We start from the raw sequence: 21,369 nt of genomic DNA on the forward strand, positions 1-21,369 counted from the left end.
CGGCCTGCCCACCATCCCGGAGAGTGTAAGTCAACCAGCCTTCCCCAGATCTAGAGCCTGTTGGATGAAATGATCATTGAAATGTATTTATACACTGAACAAAAATATAAACGCAACATTCAACAATTTCAAAGAGTTACAGTTCGCATAAGGAAGTCCGTCAATTTAAATAAATTCATTAGGCCCTAATCTATGGAATTTACATGACTGGGAATACAGATTCTCTGTATTCAGATTACAGAGAAAATAACTTTATTATATATATCTATACACATATGTAAATTAACAACAATATTCTTTTTCAATAAATCCTCTGGTGGCTGTGTGATCACTCATGTACATGATCATAATACTTTTTAAAAGTCCTATCTGTATTCCCTGATATACAGATTCTCTGTTGATGACAGATACCTTTAAAAAAGAAGGGAGGGGCATGGATCACAAAACCAGTCAGTATCTGGTGTGACCAACATTTGCCTCATGCAACATGACACATCTCCTTTGCATAGAGTTAATCAGGCTGTTGATTGTGGAATGTTGTCTCACTCATCTTCAATGGCTGTGCGAAGTTGCTGGATTTTGGCAGGAACTGGAACACCAAACATGCTCAATGTCTGGTGAGTATGCAGGCCATGGAGGAACTGGGACATTCTCAGCTTCCAGGAGTTGTGTACAGATCCTTGTGACACTGATCCTTGTGACATGGGGCCGTGCTTTATCATGCTGAAACATGAGGTGATGGCGGCGGATGAATGGCACGACAGTGGGCCTCAGGGTCTTGTCACGGTATCCCTGTGCATTCCAATTATATATTGTCTTCGATAAAATGCAATTGTGTTCATTGTCCATAGTTAATGCCTGTCCATACCATAACTCCACCGCCACCATGGGGCACTCTGTTCACAACGTTAACATCAGCAAACTGTTCGCCCACATGATGCCATACACGTGGTCTGCGGTTGAGAGGCCGGTTGAACATACTGCCAAATTCTCTAAAATTACGTTGGAGGCGGCTTATGGTAGAGAAATTCACATTCAATTATCTGGCAACAATTTTGGTGGAAACTCCTGCAGTCAGCCTGCAAATTTGCACGCTCCCTCAAAACTTGAGACATCTGTAGCACTGTGTTGTGTGACTAAACTGCACATTTTAGAGTGGCCTTTTATTGTCCCCAGCACAAGGTGCACTTGTGTAATAATCATGCTGTTTAATGAGCTTCTTCATATGCCACATCTGTCAGGTGGATGGATTATCTTGGCAGGGATGTAAACAAATTTGTGCACAACATTTGAGAGAAATAAGCTTTATGTGCGTATGGAACATTTCTGGGATCTTTTATTTCAGCTCATGAAACATGGGACCAACACTTTACATGTTGTGTTTATATTTTTGTTTAGTGCAGTTGGAGAGTGCTGTGAAATACTGTAAACAAATGACCTACATTTGTGAAATGGAAAGAGAGAGATATACATCCCTAATGCTTTGAGATATACATCCCTAATGCTTTGAGAAAAGCAAAAACTTTATTTGTTGTGAACAGAGATCAGCAATTGTTAAAGCAGGTGCAGTGAAATGCTTGAGTTTCTAGTTCCAGCAGTGCAGATTTCCAGGCGGCAGTCGGCTAGTGACAGTGTCTCAGGTGTAGGGTAGTGTACCAGGCGGTGGCCGGATAGTGTCAGTGTCTAAGGTGCAGGGTAGAGTACCAGGCGGTGGTCGGCTAGTGACAGTGTCTAAGGTGCAAGGTAGAGTACCAGGCGGTGGTCGGCTAGTGACAGTGTCTAAGGTGCAGGGTAGAGTACCAGGCGGTGGCCGGCTAGTGACAGTGTCTAAGGTGCAAGGTAGAGTACCAGGCGGTGGCCGGCTAGTGACAGTGTCTCAGGTGCAGGGTAGAGTACCAGGCGATGGTCGGCTAGTGACAGTGTCTAAGGTGCAGGGTAGAGTACCAGGCGGTGGTCGGCTAGTGACAGTGTCTAAGGGGCAGGGTAGAGTACCAGGCGGTGGTCGGCTAGTGACAGTGTCTAAGGGGCATAGTTCCGGGAGGAGGTCAGCTAGTGAAAGTGTCTAAGGTGTAGGGTAGAGTACCAGGCGATGGCCGGCTAGTGACAGTGTCTAAGGTGCAGGGTAGAGTACCAGGCGGTGGTCGGCTAGTGACAGTGTCTAAGGGGCATAGTTCCGGGAGGAGGTCAGCTAGTGAAAGTGTCTAAGGTGTAGGGTAGAGTACCGGGCGGTGGCCGGCTAGTGACAGTGTCTAAGGTGCAGGGTAGAATTGTAGTGGGTCTAGGGTGTCGGGTAAGGTGGTGGTTTACGGTCCTTAACTAGCCTCTCATAGCACTTCATGAAGACAGTAGGGAGTGCTATGGGCGGTAGTCATTTAGTTTGTCGGGAGCACACAGTCCTCGTGAGCGGCGGGGGCCCACGTCGGGAGGCTCTGTGTTTCTTGTCCTCGAAGTGTGGGAAGGCGTTTTTGCATGTCCGAGAGAGAGGGGTCTGAGTCCGCGACATGGCTGGCTTCCACTTAGTTAGTCTGTAGTCCTTGTCAAATAAGTGTTGTGTCTGAGCCGTTGAGCAGTTATGAAGTCACTGACTGTCTTGTCTCTCTTCCCCCTTCCAGAGGAACCTGACAGAGTATTTTGTGGCGGTGGACGTCAACAACATGCTACAGCTGTACGCCAGCATGCTGCACGAACGACGCATTATCATTACCTCAAGCAAGCTTAGCACTGTGAGTACCTCTTCATTAACACTGTGAGTACCTCTTCATTAACACTGAGTACCTCTTCGTTAGCACTGTGAGTACCTCTTCGTTAGCACTGTGAGTACCTCTTCGTTAGCACTGTGAGTACCTCTTCGTTAGCACTGAGTACCTCTTCGTTATAGCACTGTGAGTACCTCTTCGTTAGCACTGTGAGTACCTCTTCGTTAGCACTGTGAGTACCTCTTCGTTATAGCACTGTGAGTACCTCTTCGTTAGCACTGTGAGTACCTCTTTGTTAGTACTGTGAGTACCTCTTCGTTAGCACTGTGAGTACCTCTTCGTTAAACTGTGAGTACCTCTTCAAATCAAAGTTTATTTGTCACGTGTGCCAAACAGGTGTAGACCTTACAGGTACTCACAGATTTAATGAAGAGGTACTCACAGGTACTTACTTACAGGCTTTAGCCAATAGTGCAAAAAATGTATTAGGTGAAGAATAGGTAAGTAAAGAAATTAAACAACAGTAAAAAGACAGTGAAAAACAGTAGCGAGGCTATATACAGTAGCGAGGCAATATACAGTAGCGAGGCAATATACAGTAGACAGGCTATATACAGTAGCGAGGCTACATACCGACACCGGTTAGTCAGGCTGATTGAGGTAGTATGTACATGTAGATATGGTTAAAGTGACTATGCATATTTGATGAACAGAGAGTAGCAGTAGCATAAAGAGGGGTTGGAGGGTGGTGGGACACAATGCAGATAGCCCAGTTAGCCAATGTGCAGGAGCACTGGTTGTTCAGGCCAATTGAGGTAGTATTTACATGAATGTATAGTTATAGTGACAATGCAAATATGATAAACAGAGAGTAGCAGCAGCGTAAAAAGAGGGGTGGGGGGGCACAATGCAAATAGTCCGGGTAGCCATTTGATTACCTGTTCAGGAGTCTTATGGCTTGGGGTTAAAAACTGTTGAGGAGCCTTTTTGTTCTAGACTTGGCACTCCGTTACCGCTTGCCATTCGGTAGTAGAGAGAGCAGTCTATGACTGGGGTGTTTTAGGGCCTTCCTCTGGCACTCTTCATTAGCACTGTGAGTACCTCTTCATTATACACTCTACAGGATGGTACGGACCCCTGCTCTAAACTACAGGATGGTACGGACCCCTGCTCTAAACTACAGGATGGTACGGACCCCTGTTCTAAACTACAGGATGGTACAGACCCCTGCTCTAAACAACAGGATGGTACAGACCCCTGCTCTAAACAACAGGATGGTACAGACCCCTGCTCTAAACAACAGGATGGTACAGACCCCTGCTCTAAACTACAGGATGGTACAGACCCCTGTTCTAAACAACAGGATGGTACAGACCCCTGCTCTAAACTACAGGATGGTACAGACCCCTGTTCTAAACTACAGGATGGTACAGACCCCTGCTCTAAACTACAGGATGGTACAGACCCCTGCTCTAAACTACAGGATGGTACAGACCCCTGTTCTAAACAACAGGATGGTACAGACCCCTGCTCTAAACTACAGGATGGTACGGTCCCCTGCTCTAAACTACAGGATGGTACAGACCCCTGCTCTAAACTACAGGATGGTACAGACCCCTGCTCTAAACTACAGGATGGTACAGACCCCTGCTCTAAACTACAGGATGGTACAGACCCCTGCTCTAAACTACAGGTTGGTACAGACCCCTGCTCTAAACTACAGGATGGTACAGACCCCTGCTCTAAACTACAGGATGGTACAGACCCCTGCTCTAAACTACAGGATGGTACAGACCCCTGCTCTAAACTACAGGATGGTACAGACCCCTGCTCTAAACTACAGGATGGTACGGTCCCCTGCTCTAAACTACAGGATGGTACAGACCCCTGTTCTAAACTACAGGATGGTACAGACCCTATTCTAAACTACAGGATGGTACAGACCCCTGTTCTAAACTACAGGATGGTACAGACCCCTGTTCTAAACTACAGGATGGTACGGTCCCCTGCTCTAAACTACAGGATGGTACAGACCCCTGCTCTAAACTACAGGATGGTACAGACCCCTGCTCTAAACTACAGGATGGTACAGACCCCTGTTCTAAACTACAGCATGGTACAGACCCTATTCTAAACTACAGGATGGTACAGACCCCTGTTCTAAACTACAGGATGGTACAGACCCCTGCTCTAAACTACAGGATGGTACAGACCCCTGTTCTAAACTACAGGATGGTACGGACCCCTGTTCTAAACTACAGGATGGTACAGACCCTATTCTAAACTACAGGATGGTACAGACCCCTGCTCTAAACAACAGGATGGTACAGACCCCTGCTCTAAACAACAGGATGGTACAGACCCCTGCTCTAAACTACAGGATGGTACGGTCCCCTGCTCTAAACTACAGGATGGTACAGACCCCTGTTCTAAACTACAGGATGGTACAGACCCCTGCTCTCAACTACAGGATGGTACAGACCCCTGTTCTAAACTACAGGATGGTACAGACCCCTGCTCTAAACTACAGGATGGTACAGACCCCTGTTCTAAACTACAGGATGGTACAGACCCCTGCTCTCAACTACAGGATGGTACAGACCCCTGTTCTAAACTACAGGATGGTACAGACCCCTGCTCTAAACTACAGGATGGTACAGACCCCTGTTCTAAACTACAGGATGGTACAGACCCCTGCTCTCAACTACAGGATGGTACAGACCCCTGTTCTAAACTACAGGATGGTACAGACCCCTGTTCTAAACTACAGGATGGTACAGACCCCTGCTCTAAACTACAGGATGGTACAGACCCCTGCTCTAAACTACAGGATGGTACAGACCCTATTCTAAACTACAGGATGGTACAGACCCCTGCTCTAAACGACAGGATGGTACAGACCCCTGCTCTAAACTACAGGATGGTACAGACCCCTGCTCTAAACTACAGGATGGTACAGACCCCTGCTCTAAACTACAGGATGGTACAGACCCCTGCTCTAAACTACAGGATGGTACAGACCCCTGCTCTAAACTACAGGATGGTACAGACCCCTGTTCTAAACTACAGGATGGTACTTGAGTAAAAGTCTAAAAGTATTGGGATTTAAATATACTTAAGTATTAAAAGTATAAATCTCTTCAAATTCCGTCTATTAAGCAACGCAGACGGCACCAGTCCACCAGATCAGAGGCAGTAGGGATAACCAGGGATGTTCTCTGTTTAGTGAGTCCACCAGATCAGAGGCAGTAGGGATGACCAGGGATGTTCTCTGTTTAGTGAGTCCTCCAGATCAGAGGCAGTAGAGATGACCAGGGATGTTCTCTGTTTAGTGAGTCCACCAGATCAGAGGCAGTAGGGATGACCAGGGATGTTCTCTGTTTAGTGAGTCCTCCAGATCAGAGGCAGTAGAGATGACCAGGGATGTTCTCTGTTTAGTGAGTCCACCAGATCAGAGGCAGTAGGGATAACCAGGGATGTTCTCTGTTTAGTGAGTCCTCCAGATCAGAGGCAGTAGAGATGACCAGGGATGTTCTCTGTTTTGTGAGTCCTCCAGATCAGAGGCAGTAGGGATAACCAGGGATGTTCTCTGTTTAGTGAGTCCTCCAGATCAGAGGCAGTAGGGATGACCAGGGATGTTCTCTGTTTAGTGAGTCCTCCAGATCAGAGGCAGTAGAGATGACCAGGGATGTTCTCTGTTTTGTGAGTCCTCCAGATCTGAGGCAGTAGGGATAACCAGGGATGTTCTCTGTTTAGTGAGTCCTCCAGATCAGAGGCAGTAGGGATGACCAGGGATGTTCTCTGTTTAGTGAGTCCTCCAGATCAGAGGCAGTAGGGATGACCAGGGATGTTCTCTGTTTAGTGAGTCCTCCAGATCAGAGGCAGTAGGGATAACCAGGGATGTTCTCTGTTTAGTGAGTCCTCCAGATCAGAGGCAGTAGGGATGACCAGGGATGTTCTCTGTTTAGTGAGTCCTCCAGATCAGAGGCAGTAGAGATGACCAGGGATGTTCTCTGTTTTGTGAGTCCTCCAGATCTGAGGCAGTAGGGATAACCAGGGATGTTCTCTGTTTAGTGAGTCCACCAGATCAGAGGCAGTAGGGATGACCAGGGATGTTCTCTGTTTAGTGAGTCCTCCAGATCAGAGGCAGTAGGGATGACCAGGGATGTTCTCTGTTTAGTGAGTCCTCCAGATCAGAGGCAGTAGGGATAACCAGGGATGTTCTCTGTTTAGTGAGTCCTCCAGATCAGAGGCAGTAGGGATGACCAGGGATGTTCTCTGTTTAGTGAGTCCACCAGATCAGAGGCAGTAGGGATGACCAGGGATGTTCTCTTGATAAGTGTGTGAATTAGACCATTTTCCTGTCCTGTTAAGCATTCAAAATGTAAAAAGTACTTACTTTTCTTTAGGAATCTAGTGAAGTAAAAGTAAAAAGTTGTCAAAAAAGTAAAGTACAGATACCCCCCCCAAAAAAATAACTCCGTAGTACTTTAATGTATTTTTACTTAAGTACCTTACATCACTGCTAAACTACAGGAACATCATAGGAGTAGTAAAGTAGGTTTATGTGTCTGATTAGACATGGCATTCCTCATCGATATTACAACACTACATCAAACTTAATATCTAAATGTTTTGTTTTTTACGGTTTGCACACACGTGCGCACGTAGACAGAGTTCAGTGGTCCATCTGCAGTCAACCGGCTCTATCTCCAGTCCCTGACAAGCTGTAAAGCCAGCACTAAACCAGGATTATATTTGACTGTTTCTCTTAAAGCTGCTACGTTTTAATGGCCGACATGCCCTAAATTATCTGTTATTAGACGCTCTAACTCTCTCACATAGTTTATTATCTGTTATTAGACTTTTACTCTCTGCCGTAGTTGGAGTAGAGCTGCTGGGTCTGAGGGAGTGGATCTCTCTGTGCTTCTTATCTTCGTGGCTGACAGCAGAACCAAATGTTTATGACAGGGAGAGGGAGAGCAGGAGTGATGTCATCCACAATCCTATCTCTACCGTTCTGCTCCGGTATCTGACTGCAGCCCGGGAACGCGGAACCGCCGGGAGGGGGCTGGGACGGTGCGTCGGAACCCAAGGTCTCCCTGAGGATGGAGTGGAGGGATCCGGGGGAGGTGTAGAGATATACCCAGCCCTTGGAGAATTACACCTCTCTTCCCCTTTCTCCTCCTTTCTGCCTCTCCTCTCACCCATTCCCCCCCTCAGCATGTCAGCCGCTCAGAGCCCCAGAGCCCCAGCCGCTCTCCCTCTGGCTCCAGAGGTTACAGGGTGTAAATTATCAGAGCCGCGGGTGACGGCTGTTTTCTTAGCAGACGGATGGAAGTGATATTCTGTGTGATTTAGAGTTTTGTGACAAGACAAACTGTCTGAGGTTTATTTAACTGATATGTGGACAGGATATGTGAGACGCCCATCTCTAGACCTCCACCTTTCTATAAGCCTTTTATCCTTTAAAGTCCTCCGTCCGTCCGTCTGTCCGTCCGTCCCTCCCTCCCTCCAGCCAGCCATCCAATTATTATTAGTGTGTGTGTCTCTTAGTCCGTCCCTGGCATGACTTTTGAAGAAGAGAGCGAGGAGGCATCCAGCTGGCCCCTACTACCACTCTCTCCTCGAAGAGACGGAGAGACAGAGAGACAGCATACATTATCTGGGCTCCAGGCATAGCAGAGATCCTTCCCTGTGTGTCAGGGCCTTTAGTGATTCCGCTGTGTCAGTCTAGCAGAACATGGCGGCTTTCCTGCCAGCGCCCAACAGCAAAGGAATAAATCATGATGGTGCATCAGTTGACTTATTGCTGTTTTGTGACCGGGGGTGAGTGGTACCACTGTTTTAAAGGCGTGGTGCAGTGCGATGGCTGAGGAAGCCAATCGAGCCGCCGTATACAGTAATTGTGCTGCATCAGGCCCCCTCTAACTAGTCAGCTGGGAAGGCTCTGTGTCTTTCATCTCCCCTGGTGTCCCTGGGCCCCTCAGTGGGTGTGTCGGCAGGCCCCAGCCCTGACAGCAGCCTTCTTAACATGCTGTCAGTAGTATGATAACTAGGACTATCCATCCACAACGGCCCTGAGTGACTGACTGCACCACAGCCCTGAGTGACTGACTGCACCACAGCCCTGAGTGACTGACTGCACCACAGTCCTGAGTGACTGACTGCACCACAGTCCTGAGTGACTGACTGCACCACGGCCCTGAGTGACTGACTGCACCACGGCCCTGAGTGACTGACTGCACCACGGCCCTGAGTGACTGACTGCACCACGGCCCTGAGTGACTGACTGCACCACGGCCCTGAGTGACTGACTGCACCACGGCCCTGAGTGACTGACTGCACCACGGCCCTAAGTGACTGACTGCACCACGGCCCTGAGTGACTGACTGCACCACGGCCCTGAGTGACTGACTGCACCACGGCCCTGAGTGACTGACTGCACCACGGCCCTGAGTGACTGACTGCACCACGGCCCTGAGTGACTGACTGCACCACGGCCCTGAGTGACTGACTGCACCACGGCCCTGAGTGACTGACTGCACCACGGCCCTGAGTGACTGACTGCACCACGGCCCTGAGTGACTGACTGCACCACGGCCCTGAGTGACTGACTGCACCACGGCCCTGAGTGACTGACTGCACCACGGCCCTGAGTGACTGACTGCACCACGGCCCTGAGTGACTGACTGCACCACGGCCCTGAGTGACTGACTGCACCACGGCCCTGAGTGACTGACTGCACCACGGCCCTGAGTGACTGACTGCACCACGGCCCAGAGTGACTGACTGCACCACAGCCCAGAGTGACTGACTGCACCACAGCCCAGAGTGACTGACTGCACCACAGCCCTGAGTGACTGACTGCACCACAGCCCTGAGTGACTGACTGCACCACAGCCCTGAGTGACTGACTGCACCACAGCCCTGAGTGACTGACTGACTGCACCACGGCCCTGAGTGACTGACTGACTGCACCACAGCCCTGAGTGACTGATTGACTGACTGACTGCACCACAGCCCTGAGTGACTGACTGACTGCACCACGGCCCTGAGTGACTGACTGCCTGACTGCACCACAGCCCTGAGTGACTGACTGACTCATTCAACTCTGACCCTACGAGGTCCGGAGCCTGCTGGTTTTCTGTTCTACCTGATAATTAATTACACCCACCAGGTGTCCCAGGTCTAAATCAGTCCCTGATTAGAGGGGAATCACCCATCTGGTGTCCCAGGTCTAAATCAGTCCCTGATTAGAGGGGAATCACCCACCTGGTGTCCCAGGTCTAAATCAGTCCCTGATTAGAGGGGAATCACCCACCTGGTGACCCAGGTCTAAATCAGTCCCTGATTAGAGGGGAATCACCCACCTGGTGACCCAGGTCTAAATCAGTCCCTGATTAGAGGGGAATCACCCACCTGGTGTCCCAGGTCTAAATCAGTCCCTGATTAGAGGGGAACAATTAAAAAACGCAGCGGAACTGGCTTCGAGGTCCAGAGTTGTTTGCTCTCTCTCTCTCTCTCTCTCTATTTCTGTCTCTTGCTGCTCTCTCTTTCTGTCTCTCGATGCTCTCTCTTTCTGCCTTTTGCTGCTCTCTCTTTTTCTCTCACTGCTCTCTCTTTCTGTCTCTCGCTGCTCTCTCTTTCTGTCTCTCGCTGCTCTCTCTCTCCGTCTCTCGATGCTCTCTCTCTGTCTTTTGCTGCTCTCTCTTTGTCTCTCACTGCTCTCTGTCTCGCTGCTTTCTCTTTCGGTCTCTCGCTGCTTTCTCTTACTGTCTCTCGCTGGTCTCTCTTTGTCTCTCGCTGGTCTCTCTTTGTCTCTCGCTGGTCTCTCTTTGTCTCTCGCTGCTTTCTGTCTCTCTCTGCTTTCTGTCTCTCTCTGCTTTCTGTCTCTCTCTGCTTTCTGTCTCTCGCTGCTTTCTGTCTCTCTCTCCTTCTGTCTCTCGCTGCTTTCTCTTTCTGTCTCTCACTGCTGTCTCTCCCTGCTCTCTCTTTCTCTCACTGCTCTCTGTCTCTCGCTGCTCTCTCTCTCTGCTCTCTCGGTCTCTCTCTGCTCTCTCGGTCTCTCGCTGCTCTCTCTCGCTGCTCTCTCTCTCTCTGCTCTCTCGGTCTCTCTCTGTCTCTCTCGGTCTCTCACTGCTCTCTGTCTCTCGCTGCTCTCTCTCTCTGCTCTCTCGGTCTCTCTCTGCTCTCTCGGTCTCTCGCTGCTCTCTCTCGCTGCTCTCTCTCTCTCTGCTCTCTCGGTCTCTCTCTGTCTCTCTCGGTCTCTCGCTGCTCTCTCTCGCTGCTCTCTCTCGCTGCTCTCTCTCTCTGCTCTCTCGGTCTCTCTCTGCTCTCTCTTGCTGCTCTCTCTCGGTCTCTTGCTGCTCTCTCTCGGTCTCTCGCTGCTCTCTCTCGCTGCTCTCTCTCTCTGCTCTCTCGGTCTCTCTCTGCTCTCTCTCGCTGCTCTCTCTCGCTGCTCTCTCTCTCTGCTCTCTCGGTCTCTTGCTGCTCTCTCTCGGTCTCTCGCTGCTCTCTCTCGCTGCTCTCTCTCTTTCTGTCTCCCTCCTCTCTTTCTCTCGCTGCTCTCTCTCTGTCTCTCGCTGCTCTCTCTCTTTCTGTGTCTCCCTCCTCTCTTTCTCTCGCTGTCTCTCGCTGCTCTCTCGCTGTCTCTCGCTGCTCTCTCTGTCTCTCGCTGCTCTCTCTCTTTCTGTGTCTCCCTCCTCTCTTTCTCTCGCTGCTCTCTCGCTGTCTCTCGCTGCTCTCTCTCTCTCTGTCTCTCGCTGCTCTCTCTCTTTCTGTGTCTCCCTCCTCTCTTTCTCTCGCTGTCTCTCGCTGCTCTCTCTGTCTCTCGCTGCTCTTTCTTTCTGTCTCTCGCTGCTCTCTCGCTGCTCTCTCTGTCTCTCGCTGCTCTCTCGCTGCTCTCTCGCTGTCTCTCGCTGCTCTCTCTGTCTCTCGCTGCTCTCTCTCTGTGTCTCCCTCCTCTCTTTCTCTCGCTGCTCTCTCGCTGTCTCTCGCTGCTCTCTCTCTCTCTGTCTCTCGCTGCTCTCTCTCTTTCTGTGTCTCCCTCCTCTCTTTCTCTCGCTGTCTCTCGCTGCTCTCTCTGTCTCTCGCTGCTCTTTCTTTCTGTCTCTCGCTGCTCTCTCGCTGCTCTCTCTGTCTCTCGCTGCTCTTTCTTTCTGTCTGTTGCTGCTCTCTTTCTCTCTTGCTCCTAGTTGCTTTCTTTGTCTCTTGTTCTCTCTGTCTGCTTTCTTTCTTTCTCTCTCTCTTTTCTTTCTCGTCCCTATAGCTTCTTTTCTGGTGGCTGGTTGTTAAAACGTCATGTAGTCTGGGTTTTTGTTCCCCAGATTGTGTGTGTGTGTGTGTGTGTGTGTGTGTGTGGAAGTGACTCTGTGTGTGGGAGTCCTGGTGTTACTGCCATGTGTCCTCTTTCTCTGTGTCTGAGTGTCACCTACTTGTTAGTGGCACACCTGTGTGGCTCTGCTCTGACACAAGGCGTTTGTCGGCACAGACACACAGAGAGTGCAGAACAGAGATAATTGGGTGTCTAGCTGGATGGGGGAGGAGGAGAGAAGAGATAGCAGAGAGCAGAAGGTAGAGGAGGAGAGGACAGGGGAGGATAGCAGAGAGCAGAAGGTAGAGGAGGAGAGGACAGGGGATTATAGCAGAGAGCAGAAGGTAGAGGAGGAGAGGACAGGGAGGATAGCAGAGAGCAGAAGGTAGAGGAGGAGAGGGGAGGATAGCAGAGAGCAGAAGGTAGAGGAGGAGAGGGAGGGATAGGAGAGAGCAGAAGGTAGAGGAGGAGAGAGCAGGAGGTAGAGGAGAGAGCAGAAGGTAGAGGAGGAGAGGAGAGGGAGGGATAGGAGAGAGCAGAAGGTAGAGGAGGAGAGAGCAGGAGGAGAGGAGAGAGCAGAAGGTAGAGGAGGAGAGAGCAGAAGGTAGAGGAGGAGAGAGCAGGAGGTAGAGGAGGAGAGGAGAGGGAGGGATAGGAGAGAGTAGAAGGTAGAGGAGGAGAGAACAGGAGGTAGAGGAGGAGAGGAGAGGGAGGGATAGGAGAGAGCAGAAGGTAGAGGAGGAGAGGAGAGGGAGAGATAGGAGAGAGCAGGAGGTAGAGGAGGAGAGGAGAGGGAGGGATAGGAGAGAGCAGAAGGTAGAGGAGGAGAGAGCAGGAGGTAGAGGAGGAGAGGAGAGGGAGGGATAGGAGAGAGCAGAAGGTAGAGGAGGAGAGAACAGGAGGTAGAGGAGGAGAGGAGAGGGAGGGATAGGAGAGAGCAGAAGGTAGAGGAGGAGAGGAGAGGGAGAGATAGGAGAGAGCAGGAGGTAGAGGAGGAGAGGAGAGGGAGGAATAGGAGAGAGCAGAAGGTAGAGGAGGAGAGAGCAGGAGGTAGTGGAGGAGAGGAGAGGGAGGGATAGGAGAGAGCAGAAGGTAGAGGAGGAGATGAGAGGGATGATTAGGAGAGAGCAGAAGGTAGAGGAGGAGAGAGCAGGAGGTAGAGGAGGAGAGGAGAGGGAGGGATAGGAGAGAGCAGATGGTAGAGGAGGAGAGAGCAGGAGGTAGAGGAGAGGGAGGGATAGGAGAGAGCAGAAGGTAGAGGAGGAGAGAGGAGGAGGAGAGGAGAGGGAGGGATAGGAGAGAGCAGAAGAGGAGATGCATGGGGTTGGAGGGAGGGAAGAAGAGGTGTGGAGAACAGGCAGAGCAGAAGAGTTGAGAATTGAGGTCAGCAGGTGTTGTTGATGTTGCCTATTCCTCCCCCAGACCAGTTCAAACCAGTTAAATAATGGTGTGGATATAGTAGATTCTATAGTGGAGTTTGAACAGGACAGGACAAATACAGTGTTTAGTTTGTAAAGGATAGTGGGTTCGATTCCCGGGACCACCCATACGTAAACATTTTTAGGCATGCATGATAAAAGCGTCTGCTTAATGCATATATTTAAGCAATAAGGCCAGAGGGGGTGTGGTATATGGCCAATATACCACGGCAAAGGGCTGTTCTTAGCCACAACACAACGTGGAGTGCCTGGATACAGCCCTTAGCCATGGTATATTGGCCATATACCACAAACCCCCAAGGTGCCTTACTGCTATTATAAACTGGTTACCAACATAATTAGAGCAGTAAAAATACATGTTTTGTCATACCCGTAGTATATGGTATGATATACCTCTTCTGTCAGCCTATCAGCATTCAGGGTTCGAACCACCCAGTTTCTAATATAATATGTTGCAGGGTCTCCTCTTGGGGAGCATAACTCTGAGAGCGTGGGCCTGGTCTGCTTGTTCAGGCAGATGTTCAGCAGGCAGAGAAACAAAGCTCATCTGAATAAGACAACAGACCCCTGTGAAAGTGATGTGACATGCACTTTGATGGTTAAACAACGGTGTGTTTGATAATTAGCTGTCTGCTGTCACCCACATTCCCGAAATATCACTGATTTAACCGCATTCATCTGAGCTGCTTGTTCTCATACGCCAGTTGTGTACATTTTAGTTCCCTATACAACCATAACTGTCTTGAGGCAGGTCTGGCAAGCATTTATTTGACATTTTTTTATTAAACTGAATTAACAGGGGGTATTTATTTTTGCCAAAGGTATTGTTGAATTACTAACAGTTATGTAGGATTAGAATACTAGTTGGTACACAGGGTCCACAGCTTGCTGTTTCCTGTTAAGGGGAGAGGCAGCGTTAGTTTGACCAGTTTCTAGTGTTCTGTCTTTAATGTGGTCAGTTTATGTGAGTGCTGGCCGGTCTCAGGAGAGATGTCAGGGCTCCATGGGCTCTGGTGCCTTCAGAAGCAGGCTGTATAAAATCTGACCCATCTGACACACACACACGTACGCACACACACACACACACACAGCCAGAGAAGCGGCTGAGGTACCTCATTACTGGGAAGACCCTAGGTCCCAAAGGGCCGGAGCCAGCAGCTAAAGCAGGCCTAATCCACTATTTGTTCTTGGGGACTGTATCTGTGATTCTCCATTGAATGGAATATTAAGCACCAGGAATATTAAGCACCTGGTCTTGTGTGGAGCGTATAAAGACATTTAGTTCCACACATCTATTATTTATTATACCTCCTCTCTCTGCTGCAGCCCCTTGAGAAAGAAAGAAAAAAATGATTACACATTTCTCCTCTCTCACTTTTTTAGTTTTTTCCTTCTATATTTTATTTCATGGTCTTTCAAACCTGTAGCTGGTTGTAGATGGGTACGGGTTGTTTGGGGTTGTAGATGGGTACGGGGTGTTTGGGGCTGTAGATGGGTACGGGTTGTTTGGGGTTGTAGATGGGTACGGGTTGTTTGGGGCTGTAGACGGGTACGGGTTGTTTGGGGTTGTAGATGGGTACGGGTTGTTTGGGGCTGTAGATGGGTACGGGTTGTTTGGGGCTGTAGATGGGTACGGGTTGTTTGGGGTTGTAGATGGGTACGGGTTGTTTGGGGCTGTAGATGGGTACGGGTTGTTTGGGGCTGTAGATGGGTACGGGTTGTTTGGGGTTGTAGATGGGTACGGGTTGTTTGGGGCTGTAGATGGGTACGGGTTGTTTGGGGCTGTAGATGGGTACGGGTTGTTTGGGGCTGTAGATGGGTACGGGTTGTTTGGGGCTGTAGATGGGTACGGGTTGTTTGGGGTTGTAGATGGGTACGGGTTGTTTGGGGTTGTAGATGGGTACGGGTTGTTTGGGGCTGTAGATGGGTACGGGTTGTTTGGGGCTGTAGATGGGTACGGGTTGTTTGGGGTTGTAGATGGGTACGGGTTGTTTGGGGCTGTAGATGGGTACGGGTTGTTTGGGGCTGTAGATGGGTACGGGTTGTTTGGGGCTGTAGATGGGTACGGGTTGTTTGGGGCTGTAGATGGGTACGGGTTGTTTGGGGTTGTAGATGGGTACGGGTTGTTTGGGGCTGTAGATGGGTACGGGTTGTTTGGGGCTGTAGATGGGTACGGGTTGTTTGGGGCTGTAGACGGGTACGGGTTGTTTGGGGCTGTAGATGGGTACGGGTTGTTTGGGGCTGTAGATGGGTACGGGTTGTTTGGGGTTGTAGATGGGTACGGGTTGTTTGGGGCTGTAGATGGGTACGGGTTGTTTGGGGCTGTAGATGGGTACGGGTTGTTTGGGGCTGTAGATGGGTACGGGTTGTTTGGGGCTGTAGATGGGTACGGGTTGTTTGGGGCTGTAGATGGGTACGGGTTGTTTGGGGTTGTAGATGGGTACGGGTTGTTTGGGGCTGTAGATGGGTACGGGTTGTTTGGGGCTGTAGATGGGTACGGGTTGTTTGGGGCTGTAGACGGGTACGGGTTGTTTGGGGCTGTAGACGGGTACGGGTTGTTTGGGGTTGTAGATGGGTACGGGTTGTTTGGGGCTGTAGATGGGTACGGGTTGTTTGGGGCTGTAGATGGGTACGGGTTGTTTGGGGCTGTAGATGGGTACGGGTTGTTTGGGGCTGTAGATGGGTACGGGTTGTTTGGGGCTGTAGAGGGGTACGGGTTGTTTGGGGCTGTAGAGGGGTACGGGTTGTTTGGGGCTGTAGATGGGTACGGGTTGTTTGGGGCTGTAGATGGGTACGGGTTGTTTGGGGCTGTAGATGGGTACGGGTTGTTTGGGGCTGTAGATGGGTACGGGTTGTTTGGGGTTGTAGAGGGTTGTACGGGTTGTTTGGGGCTGTAGATGGGTACGGGTTGTTTGGGGCTGTAGATGGGTACGGGTTGTTTGGGGTGGTAGAGGGGTACGGGTTGTTTGGGGTTGTAGACGGGTACGGGTTGTTTGGGGTTATATATGGTTGTAGATGGGTACGTACGGGTTGTTTTGGGTTATATATGGCTGTAGATGGGTACGGGTTGTTTAGGGTTATATATGGCTGTAGATGGGTACGGGTTGTTTAGGGTTATTTATGGCTGTAGATGGGTACGTACGGGTTGTTTAGGGTTATTTATGGCTGTAGATGGGTATGGATTGTTTGGGGTTGTAGACGGGTACGGGTTGTTTGGGGTTATATATGGCTGTAGATACAGGTTGTTTGGGGTTATATATGGCTGTAGATAAGGGTTGTTAGAAGTTATATATGGCTGTAGATACGGGTTGTTTGGGGTTATTTATGGCTGTAGATGGGTACGGGTTGTTTAGGGTTATTTATGGCTGTAGATGGGTACGGGTTGTTTAGGGTTATTTATGGCTGTAGATGGGTACGGGTTGTTTAGGGTTATTTATGGCTGGAGATACGGGTTGTTTAGGGTTATATATGGCTGTAGATACGGGTTGTTTGGGGTTATATATGGCTGGAGATACGGGTTGTTTGGGGTTATATATGGCTGTAGATACAGGTTGTTTGGGGTTATATATGGCTGTAGATACGGGTTGTTTGGGGTTATATATGGCTGTAGATACAGGTTGTTTGGGGTTATTTATGGCTGTAGATACGGGTTGTTTAGGGTTATATATGGCTGTAGATACGGGTTGTTTGGGGTTATATATGGCTGTAGATACGGGTTGTTTGGGGTTATATATGGCTGTAGATACAGGTTGTTTGGGGTTATATATGGCTGTAGATACAGGTTGTATGGGGTTTATATATGGCTGTAGATACAGGTTGTATGGGGTTTATATATGGCTGTAGATACAGGTTGTTTGGGGTTATATATGGCTGTAGATACAGGTTGTATGGGGTTTATATATGGCTGTAGATACAGGTTGTATGGGGTTTATATATGGCTGTAGATACAGGTTGTATGGGGTTTATATATGGCTGTAGATACAGGTTGTATGGGGTTTATATATGGCTGTAGATACAGGTTGTTTGGGGTTATATATGGCTGTAGATACAGGTTGTATGGGGTTTATATATGGCTGTAGATACAGGTTGTATGGGGTTTATATATGGCTGTAGATACAGGTTGTATGGGGTTTATATATGGCTGTAGATACAGGTTGTATGGGGTTTATATATGGCTGTAGATACAGGTTGTATGGGGTTTATATATGGCTGTAGATACAGGTTGTTTGGGGTTATATATGGCTGTAGATACAGGTTGTTTGGGGTTATATATGGCTGTAGATACAGGTTGTATGGGGTTTATATATGGCTGTAGATACAGGTTGTATGGGTTTATATATGGCTGTAGATACAGGTTGTTTGGGGTTATATATGGCTGTAGATACAGGTTGTATGGGGTTTATATATGGCTGTAGATACAGGTTGTATGGGGTTTATATATGGCTGTAGATACAGGTTGTATGGGGTTTATATATGGCTGTAGATACAGGTTGTATGGGGTTTATATATGGCTGTAGATACAGGTTGTTTGGGGTTATATATGGCTGTAGATACGGGTTGTTTGGGGTTATATATGGCTGTAGATACAGGTTGTTTGGGGTTATATATGGCTGTAGATACGGGTTGTTTGGGGTTTATATATGGCTGTAGATACAGGTTGTTTGGGGTTATATATGGCTGTAGATACGGGTTGTTTGGGGTTATATATGGCTGTAGATACAGGTTGTTTGGGGTTATATATGGCTGTAGATACGGGTTGTTTGGGGTTATATATGGCTGTAGATACAGGTTGTTTGGAGTTAGATTTGAGAGGAAATATGTGTGCTATTCCTTTTCTACAATCGTATCTTCTTCCTGCCGAGTAGGTCGGTAGGGAGGAGGAGCACATCATATCTAATTCTAGTTTTTTAAATGTTTTTCTTGGTTTCAGTAGAACCCCCACCCTCTCATCTCCCCCGTCCTTAGAAGTGAGAGATAGTACCTCTTGTCTTTTAACCTGGGAGTGAAGCAGGCCAATTGGGAGCTAAGTGAAGCTTACCTTGAAACCTCAGTGTGGCTGAGATAATTGGAGTTGGTTAGCTAGTTTTTCTGTCCCATTACCTCCTGGTACTAACGGGTGAGCCCTCCTCTGTCTCTGTCTCCCTGAGGAGGGCCTGCGAATGACGAGAGGCCCTCCACCGCTGATCCAATGACCTCTCTTCATCATTATTTAATAGGTTTATACTGTCACCGTTTACTAGAAGGGGGAGAAGGGCAACACAGCTTTGATATACTCTCCTTTCTCCAACTGATACACCCTCTCATTAATATTCATACCATTGATTTATTTCCTCCTTAGAAAGAAAAATGTTTGCTGGGGAATTAAATCTGACAAGACTGTAGCATTGTTGTATTTTATTTGAAGGAGGCAGAGAGTGAATATGCATATGCAGATATTTGGAGCAAGACACCAATTAAAAGTTGATTAAAGCCTTAACGATGGTCTGACTCTAGGAAAATAAATGATAGCGGCCTCTTTCTCTTAATGACAAATGAAAAGGTTGAACCTCCCTGCCCCAAAACACACACACACACACACACACACACACACACACACACACACACACACACACACACACACACACACACACACACACACACACACACACACACACACACACACACACACACACACACACACACACACACACACACACACACACACACACTGCTCATCTGTTAAGGCTACGCAGGCGTTCAGGCTCTTTCTTTAAAGGGGGTGCCCTTTGCATCAGTTCAGTTAAGTCTCCAAGCTTGGCTGCTTTCGCTTTGCTCTCCAGCCAGTTGACATTGGCTGGCTAGTTGGCAAGAGGTCTCCTGGTAGTGTGTGCGTGTGTGTGTGCGGTTCACACTTTGCTGTGAAGTCTCCAAGCGGAGCGGCTTCTCCCAGGTCCCAGGGGTATTGACCCAGCCCGTAGCGCTAGTGTTAACGGTCTCTCTTGGCTAACTCATGTTTCATTCTTTGGCAATTTGCCCTAATGAAGTCCCCACGGAGCCCTCAGACCACTGTTGTCTTTCCATATTTAATCATGTTATTTTAATCTGCAGGATGAGCTAGCGAGCCTGCCCATGTGTGTGCACGTGAGTGTGTGCACGTGAGTGTGTGCACGTGGTTGTGTGCGCGTGTGTGTGTGTCTAGGTCATTACAATTACTAGGTGGTCAAGCGATAGAAAAGGAGGTAGCCCTCTACCTCTCTGTCATTTGACATTATATCCTAAAACTAAAATCAACTTGTCTTCTGTCTAGTTCTCTTCATGTTGACTAACAGGGTTCATGTTGACTAACAGGGTTCATGTTGACTGACAGGGTTCAGTGTTGACTGACAGGTTTCAGTGTTGACTGACAGGGTTCAGTGTTGACTGACAGGGTTCAGTGTTGACTAACGGGGTTCAGTGTTGACTAACGGGGTTCAGTGTTGACTAACGGGGTTCAGTGTTGACTAACGGGGTTCAGTGTTGACTAACGGGGTTCAGTGTTGACTAACATGGTTCCGTGTTGACTAACATGGTTCAGTGTTGACTAACGGGGTTCAGTGTTGACTAACGGGGTTCAGTGTTGACTAACGGGGCTCTGTGTTGACTAACGGGTTCAGTGTTGACTAACGGGGTTCAGTGTTGACTAACGGGGTTCCGTGTTGACTAACGGGGTTCAGTGTTGACTAACGTGGTTCCGTGTTGACTAACGTGGTTCCGTGTTGACTAACGTGGTTCCGTGTTGACTAACATGGTTCCGTGTTGACTAACATGGTTCAGTGTTGACTAACATGGTTCAGTGTTGACTAACATGGTTCGCTGGGAGGTATACGTTGGCAGCAGTAACACAACGGATCATACAGTCTCTTCCCCCAACAGCATTTACAATACAATACTCTGTGCTTTGGTTTTTAAATATTTTGGTGTTTCCTTATTAAAATTTGAAGCTTCTTAAAGGTACATTTAGCAAGATGACATTATACACAACAGAGCCATTTGCTCTCTTGCTGAATCTACCTTTAAAATGAAAACCAGTGGTAGTTCTGTCCTCGAGGGTCTCTATTATAATATATTGTGTTGTGTTTGTCCCTCTCGTCTCTCCGTAGTTAACAGCGTGTGTCCACGGTTCAGCTGCCATGTTGTACCCCATGTACTGGCAACACATCTACATCCCTGTACTGCCTCCACATCTTCTGGACTACTGCTGGTAAGACTCAGCTAATGGACGCACATTCACCTCCCTCTTCTCATTCCTCTCACATTATTATCCAGTGAGGTTTTGCTCCGTAATGAACAGTGTGAATGTTCTTTCTATTTGATTCTGTTGGCAGCAATCTGTCCATGTCTTCACTTATCCAACAGTAATCTAACTAGTCTGACTGGACGCTGACTGAATCCTACACTAATCTAACTAGTCTGACTGGACGCTGACTGAATCCTACACTAATCTAACTAGTCTGACTGGACGCTGACTGAATCCAACAGTAATCTAACTAGTCTGACTGGACGCTGACTGAATCCTACACTAATCTAACTAGTCTGACTGGACGCTGACTGAATCCTACACTAATCTAACTAGTCTGACTGGACGCTGACTGAATCCTACACTAATCTAACTAGTCTGACTGGACGCTGACTGAATCCTACACTAATCTAACTAGTCTGACTGGACGCTGACTGAATCCTACACTAATCTAACTAGTCTGACTGGACTCTGACTGAATCCAACACTCATCTAACTAGTCTGACTGGATGTTGACTGAATCCTACACTAATCTAACTAGTCTGACTGGACGCTGACTGAATCCTACACTAATCTAACTAGTCTGACTGGATGTTGACTGAATCCAACACTAATCTAACTAGTCTGACTGGACGCTGACTGAATCCTACACTAATCTAACTA

The 21,369-nt window shown here is 48.5% G+C and overlaps 1 protein-coding gene across 3 annotated transcripts in view; it reads left to right on the forward strand.

The window, feature by feature from the left end:
• The window catches only part of LOC112236161 (DENN domain-containing protein 1B), a 232,010-nt gene that overhangs the window by 106,376 nt on the left and 104,265 nt on the right, over positions 1-21,369 (forward strand). For all 3 annotated transcript variants that reach the window (XM_042322485.1, XM_042322483.1, XM_042322484.1), the window contains 3 exons: positions 1-25; positions 2,613-2,723; positions 20,570-20,670. The exon at positions 1-25 is cut by the window's left edge and continues 29 nt beyond it. In XM_042322485.1, coding sequence (XP_042178419.1) covers positions 1-25; positions 2,613-2,723; positions 20,570-20,670 — 237 coding nt within the window. The remainder of the gene's footprint in view (positions 26-2,612; positions 2,724-20,569; positions 20,671-21,369) is intronic.

This window comes from Oncorhynchus tshawytscha, linkage group LG05, assembly GCF_018296145.1.
Source record: "Oncorhynchus tshawytscha isolate Ot180627B linkage group LG05, Otsh_v2.0, whole genome shotgun sequence".
In the NCBI taxonomy this organism is placed as follows: Eukaryota; Metazoa; Chordata; class Actinopteri; order Salmoniformes; family Salmonidae; genus Oncorhynchus; species Oncorhynchus tshawytscha.